At 41.9% G+C, this 10,746-nt stretch overlaps 1 protein-coding gene across 5 annotated transcripts in view; it reads left to right on the top strand.

Annotated features, from left to right (window-relative positions):
- Positions 1–1,085: 1,085 nt before the first annotated feature.
- WDSUB1 (WD repeat, sterile alpha motif and U-box domain containing 1) overlaps positions 1,086–10,746 on the top strand; it is a 74,278-nt gene continuing 64,617 nt past the window's right edge. For 2 of the 5 annotated variants that reach the window (XM_085873252.1, XM_085873253.1), the window contains exon 1: positions 7,178–7,237. In XM_085873252.1, the coding sequence (XP_085729378.1) occupies positions 7,193–7,237 (45 nt within the window). In that variant the 5' untranslated portion in view covers positions 7,178–7,192. Of the gene's footprint in view, positions 1,405–3,021; positions 3,112–3,239; positions 3,399–7,165; positions 7,238–10,746 lie in introns of those variants that run through there. The other 3 variants (XM_085873254.1, XM_085873250.1, XM_085873251.1) reach the window with 3 other exon arrangements.

Raw genomic sequence — 10,746 nt, forward strand, 5'->3', positions numbered from 1 at the left:
TCTCTCAGGCCATTTTGGTTATCTATGTTTAATTCCAGCAATCTGTGTGTGTGTGTGTGTGTGTGTGTGTGTGTGTGTGTGTGTGTGTGTGTGTGTGTGTGTGTGTGTGTGTGTGTGTGTGTCTGTGACCGCTGTTTCTCGACAACCACTGGTCCGATCGAATTGAAACTTGCCAGGTATATTGCTGGAGACCTGAGGATGTGCCCTTTTCAAGGTTTGATATTAATCGGACAAGTGGTTCCCAAGTTATGGCCATTTATTTACCAAACCAACGACAGGACACGGTTCTATGACGTCACGATCGACGTCACAATTCTTTTTATTTATTTATTTATTTATTTATTTTTGCACCGGCATGTGAGAGCGAAGAAACGGCCTGTGTGGTTGTTGTTTCTGGCTTGCGGTTTGAAAGTTTTTCGTATCTTTTGCACCTACGGATTTAATATTACCTTCAAAGGCTAACTCGGCACGATAGAGCAATTAAAATAGAATTAAACGAACTTTCTTTTTCAAATTTTACAAAAAATACTTTTTGCCCAAAAACACTCCCAGACGCACACCCATCGGAATCCTAACCACAAGGCGTACATAATAAATAAACACGTGTTCACAAAGCCTGGTGTGTTGAGTGTTGGGCAGGCATGGTTTGTCGTGTGCAGAGCCACATCCGATCCGAAGAGATCGCCACCCTGTGGTGTGGTGATGAAAAGGAGAATTTGCATTTGGTAAAAATCGGGGAATTCGTACAATAATAATGTATTATCACACGCTGTGTTGTTTTCTCACATACAATGTGGTTTATTCCAAGCAAAGGCGAGTGGAACGCACGCGCACGCACATTGAGGATGTATTTTCAGGACAAGATCAGTTGAGCTTGAAGTTCCTCCATTTCTCTTTTCTTTTCTTTTTTTTCGACCTGCGACGGAAACAAATTTTGTTTTAATACAAAAATAGCAACACGCCAGACATTGATTTTCTCTCGTACTCGGGGTTTATAATCAGGGCAGGAGTAATAAAACACGGCGGTAAAAAAAAAAAAAACAATCTCCGTTTCATGTGCTAAAATGTGTGAGGAAGAAGATTCCCACGGCACGGGAATAAGTAATTAAAGGTAAAAAGAAACAGGTTGAAAAAAAAAAAGCGAGCGGAAGAAGAGGAAGAGGAAGAAGAAGAAGAAGGAGAAGGAGAAGAAGAAGAATCAGAATCAATTAATAGGTGGGGATGAAGAAGACGATAGGAAGTACAGTGAGTGAGGAATTAGCAGTTTTGTAACACTCGTCTATGCAGGAAGTAAGAGGGTGAAGGAACGGAATAAAAATTATACTTCATCCTGAAGGAAAAGGGGATTTCAGCGAAAACCGAAGAGAATTGCCGAGTGAGAACATGACCTTGTCTCCTGATAAGGTTTGTTTGTGTCTGTGATTTGTTCCTCTTCCTCGGTTTGTGTTCCACTCCCGGTGGTGTATGAAGTACGTCCTGTTTCCGTTTGTGAGGTACTTCAAGTCCTCGGGTTATATATGTATTTTTAACTTTCAGCAGGTCGCTGTCGGTCTGGAAGGATGACCTAGAGAGGGTATGCGCACTCTCGGCGAAGCTATGCCGCCTGGGTTCGAATCCCGTCCCAGACGTACATCGTCATCGTGCTGCTTGTCGGGAAGGGCGATTCATCATTTCCTGGGATGGACGTTAGAGGTCCCCCCCCCGCTGTCCCTTGTGAAGAGGAGGCGAGCCATCGCCGGTAACCCTGAACAAATTACAGTACAAGTTCTTGTCCTGACTTCTTTTGTCCGAGTAGCGACTCGTGCGGGATTGTAACCGGACCCAAGAAACTGCTTCGACAAAACCGACGCTCTGTGTCGATGACAGACAAACAGGGAGGGTTACTGTGTGTGTGTGTGTGTGTGTGTGTGTGTGTGTGTGTGTGTGTGTGTGTGTGTGTGTGTGTGTGTGTGTGTGTGTGTGTGTGTGTGTGTGTGTGTGTGTGTGTAAAACGCTCTCCATGGAATTGTAACTGTCAAGTGACCATTATCGTGAGAACCAAAACAGAGATCGCAAAATCAGCTTCAAACGTCGAGAAATGTACTGTACGCCCCCCCCCCCCAGGGTGGTTACAAATGTTTCAATATCTAAATAAATTTTATATATATATATATATAATTACTATAAATTGGATGTATGTATATATATATATATATATAATTACTATAAATTGTATGTATGTATATATATATATATATAATTACTATAAATTGGATGTATGTATATATATATATATATAATTACTATAAATTGTATGTATGTATGTATGTGTATATATATATATATATATATATATATATATATAATTACTATAAATTGTATGTATATATATATATTTACTATAAATTGTATGTATGTGTATATATATATATATAATTACTATAAATTGTATGTATGTATGTGTATATATATAATTACTATAAATTGTATGTATGTATATGTGTATATATATATATATTGTATGTATGTATATGTGTATATATATATATATATATATATTGTATGTGTGTATATATATATATATATATATATATATATATATATATATATATATATATATATATATATATATATATATATATATATATATATAATTACTATAAATTGTGTGTGTGTGTGTGTGTGTGTGTGTGTGTATATGTATATATATATATATATATATATATATATATATATATATATATATATATATTTACTATAAATTGTATGTATGTATATATATTTTCTGTAAACGTCTGCGTGTAATTTGACATATCTCCTCCAAAACTGCCCGACGGATTTTCGTCATGCGGGTGCTCTATGGTCTAATGAACAGCATGGGCTATGTGAGATCGTGTCAGACGGACAGGTTTGGGAATTTTAGGCGATTTTCTAATTTTTACATTCGTTTGCATGGCAACGTGTGACGTCACCACTGAGAGGCATAATTCCGTCATGACATCATCGGTCATTCGCTGACGTCATCACGTCTGTCGTCGACAGACAGTCACTGCCAAGAGGCTTAATACCACTCCTCGAAAATAGCGTCTGCAATGTAAAACCCTCTGCTGCACATGCTGACTACCTCAAAAGGTGAATTTGACACAAAAAATGTAACAAGAAAGATTGTATATAAAGTAAAGATTTATTAAAAAAAAAAAATATTATTTCTGTTAACGTCTGTGCGTATTTTGACGTTTCTCCTCCGAAACCGCTGGCAGGAATGTGCTCATTTCCCATATACTGGGGTTTCTTAATGTGACGAAGACGATGCTCTAAATTTCTAAGCTGGAATTGGATGACAACGTGGCTTCAAGATTTTCAACCCATCGACGGCCGCATTTATTCCCGTTTGGTCGCCATCACTGAACTGCTCTCCGGTAAGTGCTGCCGTCTATCCAAAAAATATGAACTCGAGTAAGGGAGTACTCATTGCATCAAACATTGAACTTAAACACAACTGATAATAAATAGTATAGCTCAGAACATCAGCAATGGTTGTCATGTTTTAAAAATCAGCGTGGAAGGAGGGGGACGATGATCACCAGAGCTCTGCAAACATGATGTACCCCGATTGGCTCTTTCCCGGACTGAACATGCCCTCTTAGACTGTCAATTTGTGTCTGAAATCCAACGTACTTATTAAAAACACCCGAAAATAAGTTGCAATAGGCCTACGTCCAGATAACATCAAAGGTTATAATCTGAAGGTAGGGGGAACCAGGGAACGGGTATGAGGTCATCCCTTCATTGCCCGGATTCTTTTCTTTTCTTTGTTCTTCGAAAGTGCGGTGTCCGACAATAGATTCTGTACCTTGAATGCGTGCGTGTTAACTGTTCAAATTAAAGAGGTGTTCGATTGTCGGATGCACCGAAACAACTGCTGTTCATTACATTAATTGTCAATATCAACTGCCATCGTTAACTGTGTTGTGTCTTGCGTGTGTGATCTTCAAATTAAATCATCCAAACGGTGTTCGATCGTCGGATGTGCGCCAAAAAGTGCCATTCATTGAAATTTGCATTCTGATTCTCGGTCAATCTCCACTGCTCCTGTTCAGTCTAGGGCTCGGCCTAAATCATGTTAAACTTGCCCCATCAGACGCCAACCTTCCAGTCACACTGCAGAAGATGCAATTTCCAGTCAGACTCGCATACTCGATGACCATAAACAAATCCCAGGGCCAAACATTTGACAAACTCGGAATATATCTCCCAGCCCCTGTGTTCTCCCATGGCCAACTATATGTTGCATTTTCACGTGGAAGAGGTTACTCCTATATATCTATCAAAGTGGATAATAATTCCTCACAAGGACTATTCAGCAACAAGACACTCACCCAAAATGTCATCTACAGGGAGGTCCTTTAGAAAACTAAGGACGGGTAACCATAGTGCATCACATCCCTTATAACACCCTCCCCAGCTTCCCATTACATCAACTATTTTGCCTCATCCACTTTTTGCCACCCATTCAACTCCGCGCGGAGTACGGGTATATGCTAGTATATATAAAAAAAAAAATATATATATATATATATAATTCTAGCAATGTCTGTGTGTGTGTGACCGCTGTTTCTCGACAACCTCTGGTCCGATCTAATTGAAACTTGCCAGGTATATTGCTGGGGACCCGACGATGTGCCTTTTCAAGGTTTGATATTAATCAGACAAGTGCTTCCCAAGTTATGGCCATTTATTTACCAAACCAATGGGAAGACACGTTGTTGCGTGGGCGTGGCCGATGGGGAAGGGAAGCACAGCCATGTTCCCCATTACGGGTTACAATGTACGGGCTTCCGGAGAGTGATTACTTCGTGTATTCTAATAATTTCTCGATTTCTTATGCGCATTTATAGATAAACACAATGGCCCAAGTTATGATCGTTTTCATATTAGACGGTGTATAAATTTCGGGAACATCAGAGTGCTGGTATGCTCCCAACCAGGAAGTAAATTTTTTTCTCTCTCTTCTCTTCTCTTTTTTTGTTTTTCCTTGCCACCACATTGCGAAAAGGTAAAATGCGTTGGCGCTAATTGAATAATTGGGTATTAAAAATAAATTGCGAATAATCGTAACTGCAAATAATATCGAACTTCCGGGTCACGCACGTACGGGCACGTGAGAGCGAAGAAACGGCCTGTGTGGTTTATTTATTTATTTATTTAATTATTATTATTATTATTATTATTTTTTTTTTTACGGGCATGTACTAGTATATATAATTCCAGCAGTGTGTGTGTGTGTGTGTGTGTGTGTGTGTGTGTGTGAGACCACTGTTTCTCGACAACCACTGGTCCGATCTATTGAAACTTGCCAGCTATATTGCTGGGGACCCGAGTATGTGCCTTTTCAAGGTTTGATATTAATCGGACAAATGCTTCCCAAGTTCTGGCCATTTATTTACCTACCAATGACAGGGCACGTTGCTGCGTAGGTGTGGCCGATGTGCCATTTAGTTACCAATCACAGGACACGTGGCTGCGTAGGCCAGTGCACGGCCGGCCGACGATGACGTCACGTGCCGTGCCGGTTACGATGGGGATCGGTGCCTTAGTTACCGTGGCGTACGAGTGGCAATGGTCAATGGCAGCGAATGTCATGGCAAGCAAAGACAGGGAGGTAAACTTTATTTTAATTTGGATTTTAATTAACTCTTGTGTGTGTAAGTATCACAGCAGTTGTTCAATGCAAGTGATAATTCGTGGAATGCATGTGAACATTCCGTACAGGCACGCACTACTTCTGGATGGTGATCCGGAAGTAGTGCATTTATAGATAAACTCGATAATTTCTCGATTTCTTATGCGCATTTATCGATAAACACAATGCCCCAATCCAGTCATCATTTACGAGATAAGAGCGAAGGAACGGCCTGTGTGGTTGTTTCTGGCTCGCGGTTTGAAAGTTTTTTTTTGGGGGGGGGGTTTGCATGTACGGGTACAAGACAGCGAAGCAACGGCCTGTGTGGTTGTTTCTGGCTCGCGGTTTGAACGTTTTTTTTTATTTTTTTTATTTTTTTTTGGTTTGCACGTACGGCCACGCGAGAGTGAAGGAACGGCCTGTGTGGTTGTTTCTGGCTCGCGGTTTGAATTTTTTTTTTCTTCCACGTATGGCCACGCACGTACTAGTATATATAATTACTATAAAAGTTTTGTTTATCCATTTATCAGGTTCTGCAGAGGGGGTAACGGGACTTTGTAAACAGCCTGTAGATTATTGGCTCGAGGCATTGTCATAGTGTTACCTTGGAAGTGGAAATCGATGTTAGTCGTCGAATGGATGCACGTGATTCTGCCGTTGAAGTTTCTGCGTTAAGTTTGAGCCCGATCTGTAAACGTGGGGGCCGTTCAGGAAGACGAAGATGTAGCGCCAACTTCGACCGCTTGTTTGTTTGAAGAGGTTTGTTTGCATTTAAATGTCTGGGAATTGTTTTGTATTTATTTAAACCTATGTATACTTGAATAGAAGTGTCATTAATCAAAATGGCTTTTGCACTCTTGGTCAAGCAGCCAAATCTGAATTCAGCACCCTTGCACAAGTTGTCTGGGAGAAAAATGCTCATGGTACAAGCTGTTAGGAGGGGTCCATGGGGGTCATCACCAGGGTGGATGTAGGGTCTGAAAGTGGTGTAATTATCTTTCACAACGTTTCCATGGTAACCAAAATTACTAAATGCGTTCTAACTCTTATAAAAACTATTATAGAAGCTAGAAACACAATTCTGGTATTGAATGAAAGATTTGACTGCCCTCTACACAATAGTGTCATTATCTCCATGAGCTAATTTGCATAAAATTATGACTTCACATATGGAAAAATTGTATTTTTGTAAATGTGTAATATTTTTATCTTTCATCTAAGCATATACGACTGTCCGACGACTGACTTGTTACCTATTTATCACGACTGTCTTCTACACAAGGGTCAAATGCATTTTAGAATTGCTAATGGTAGCAGTACCTCATGTGTGACTCGTGTACGAAAGTCACAAATTGGGTAGGATATTGTTTAGGGTTTTCTCCAATTGTTTAGGGTTTAGGTTGTTTAGGGTTTAGGGTTCTCTTGGTTCTCTCCAAAATATATTGTTTAGGGTTCACAACTCTGATAGAATTGTCATGCATCTTTTACTTTTGCTCTTTGCAGGTAAACGAGTAATATAATTCAGCAGCAATGGACTCAAGCCCACTCAAGTTATTGAAACCAAAGAAACTGAAGGTGACTAGACCGAAGAAAGTGCATCATCTGTCAAAAGGATGAAGAACAGAAACTGAGGCATAGCTCGATCCAAGCACTTAAATCATTCATTGTTGCTCTCAAAATAAGGAATGATGCTGGAATATGCATTCACTATGATCAATTGGAATCGTTCATACAAGTCAAAGACGATAACGAACTTGAATTCATCGAGCCACAACCTGATCTACTGTGGCATAACAACTGCCACTTGTCATTTACGTCAACGAATTTGATGGCTTTGCAGTAGCCTGTCGAACCAGAAGCTGCATTGTCGTTGACAAGTCAAAGACAGCTTTGAGAATCATTTGACTTTAAATCATTGTGCTTGTTCTGTGGCTTAAAGTCTTCCAAAAAAGACAGGACTTTGTGAAGAAAGCAACTTTCAAATTCAGAAAGACTCTTGAGAGAAATTATACCTACTTAAAAAGAATTGGTGGTGACTTCAGGACATCAGGACAAGAGGCCCTTAAATAGGCCTCTTTTCAGATTTGGCTGGTAGACTATATAGAGGAATTTTTTTAAATCAAAATTTTCAGTTTTTCATCTAAAACCCTCCCTGGCACTCACTGATGAACCTCTGAAAGTTTAACAAAGATCCATTCAGCTATCTCCAAGAAAAATGGCGACACATGCACACAGACACACAGATCTCTTACGGTGTACATAATATATATATATATATATATATATATATATATATATATATATATATATATATATATATATATATATATATATATATATATATATATATATATATATAATATTGTTACGGCTGTAGAAATTCGCAGAGCACCATATAGGTCCTTAGATCAGTTATGCCGATAAGTCTGTGTTCAGATAGATTTCCCCACCATTGTCTAATGGGAATTATTTGTGTGATCAGGGCTGTGATCTTTGAGTTAGCCGTTTTTCTTTTACTATCGTTATTTTGGACCAACCGCTTCAAAACCACCACCTCCACCACCAACATCGCTCTCATCAACCGCTTCACAACAACAACCACCAACACCTCCCACCACCACCTTCACACAACCACCTTAACCACAAGCGCCCAACCACACCACCCTCATGACCACCACAAAACGCCAGCCTCGCGACCATTACAACAGCCACTGTAACCACCACCACGTTGCCACCTCAGCAGGGTTGCGAGAAGCCTGACATTCATCGCGAGAGAACGGACGATGGCCTCACCCTTCCCCCCCCCCGCCCCCCAACGAAAAACACGTACGGAAGAGACGCGGGGAGGCAGTTATCAAACCAAAAGAGCCGAGCCGATCTCTGCTGGAATTTTCCCCTGCGTGCCGAGAAGGGGGGGGGGCGAGGCGCCGTGGTTATAAAAGAGCGTGCTGAACGCGCGGTTCAAGGTCTGAGTTGGCGAGGTGGTGAGAGAGTCTCTGTCTGGCGGTCTGGAGGTCGTGGTCGTTTGCTCCCTGTCACTCGCGGTTGCTCTCTGAGTCGTCGGCTGCGGGAGGTTGTGGAGGCGTGTGGAAAGGAGTAGAGAGCGGAGCCAAGGCGCGTGGCCTGCCGAGCCGTGCCTTACCGTCGGTCGTAGAGACGGGACGTCGCGGGTCGCCCCAGCGAGGTGAAGGTTGCCAGCCCGGTCTCGCGGAGCCTCTGCGGTCTACACGGCTCCGTGTCAATAAAGACCCCAAGGGGTCCAGTCTGCCCCTCGTCTGTCCTGGGGTATTTCTTTGCTTTTGAATGAACGTTGTGGCGCCTTGTCCGCTAAGTAGAATTGTTAAGTGCATGCACATAATAAATAGACGGTCGTAGCTCTTTGTCTTGCTCGTGTTTTGTCCCTTACCCGCGTTTGCTTTAAATAACTGCATGCGTGTTTTGCATTGATTGATATATGACTGCATATGTGTTGTATGTGAAATAGATGTGCTTGTTTAAATGTACCCCGTTCGTTGTGTCTTTTACCTTGATTGAACTGCCATATTGCCCTCGGAATATAGTTGGTTTTTAAATAGACGGTAAAGCGATCAGGTCCAACGGGGCTCACGATGACACCCCGCTCGGTTATCCCAAAACGGAGCGAGCTGCATTAAGCTGCTCGTGTCCCAGCGGCCCCGTTGAGGTACAGTCTCTCGGTAGTCTGCCCGCGCGAATAATTAGGAATATCGACAATTCGGCGATTGACCCTGCAGCGCGGGTGGAATATTGACTTGGCTGTGGTGTGCTTAAAAACACACCCGTGGCTGGTTTCCGGCGTTGATCCGGAAAGCCGCGACTGGATTGTCCGTTCGGTGGGCGAGACGGCCGCCATTGGCGAAACGTGGTCGTTCGCACGCCTGCGGGCGGAAATCCGTAACTATATATATATATATATATATATATATATATATATATATATATATATATATATATATATATATATATATATATATATATATATATATATATATATATATATATATTTATATATATATATATATATATATATGTATATATATATATATATATATATATATATATATATCTTTCTACCCACTGACTGATATTAAAGATTGGTACCTTCTGGGTAACGTGGAGCTGAAATTTTGCGTGCCGATGGACATCGAAGCCGGTACACCGGTAAGATTCACAGAATTATCGGACATCATCCATAAATTAAAAAAAAAATAAAATGCAGGTGAGCGACCCGAGACAATGGAGAAGCACGGTTCGTGTGCTTACACAATGTGTAAGCACACCCCACTGGTATTATACATGTATGTTGTTATGGAAATGGCCCTTATTGGACTACTAAATATAGGATTAGCTCGGATCCCCCATTAAATGCATGTATAGTTTGGTTGTTTGGTTAAATGGACGTTGTATGTGTGTCGGGAGGTTTAAGAGGCTGTGTAATTGTTGTGCGGTGGTGGTGGAATGAGAGGTCCCTCTTCTTCTTCCCCATCACGGACGATAGGCTCCGCCCAGTCAGCTGAGAGGGTGTGGCCAAAAAGAGGAAGTGACGAAAAGGGGAGGAGTTTGTCGGCTTCGCAGAGAGAGGTGGGCTCGTGTGTCAAAGGAGCGAACGAAAAGAGACTGGTGAAACTGTGAGCGCCGTGGTGGCGTCGATTGGCTGTACACGGGACAGCTGTGTCTGTTTTTCGTGAGGAACGAGCCGAAAGAAAGGCAGGGAAGGCAACAGAGACACGACGAGTGTCGAGTCACGATCTGCTGGATGAGCAGGGGCTTCGAAGCGAGTGAACGTAAGAGAGGCTGCCTGCACGTCGAATCGGCGACCGACTCTAAGGAAAGAAAAGGTGATTCAACAGAGAGAGAGAAACTGAGAGGACGGAGTTGGGAAGTCGGGCTTCGAGGCGGGAAGGCAGGAGAGGAGACGCGGAAGCCTCTGCCAGTCCCTGCTCACACCAACGGCTCGACACGTTTGCCGATCCGCTTGCCGGAGCCCGGCACCTCGATTTGGGCCTTGTCTGGTGAACAGGCCAGGCCTGGATTTGTATGCTAGACCTTGAGAGAAATCGGCTGAG

Source organism: Eptatretus burgeri, chromosome 3 (genome assembly GCF_056783735.1).
Source record: "Eptatretus burgeri isolate ZD-2024b chromosome 3, Ebu_testis_v1, whole genome shotgun sequence".
Lineage (NCBI taxonomy): Eukaryota > Metazoa > Chordata > Myxini > Myxiniformes > Myxinidae > Eptatretus > Eptatretus burgeri.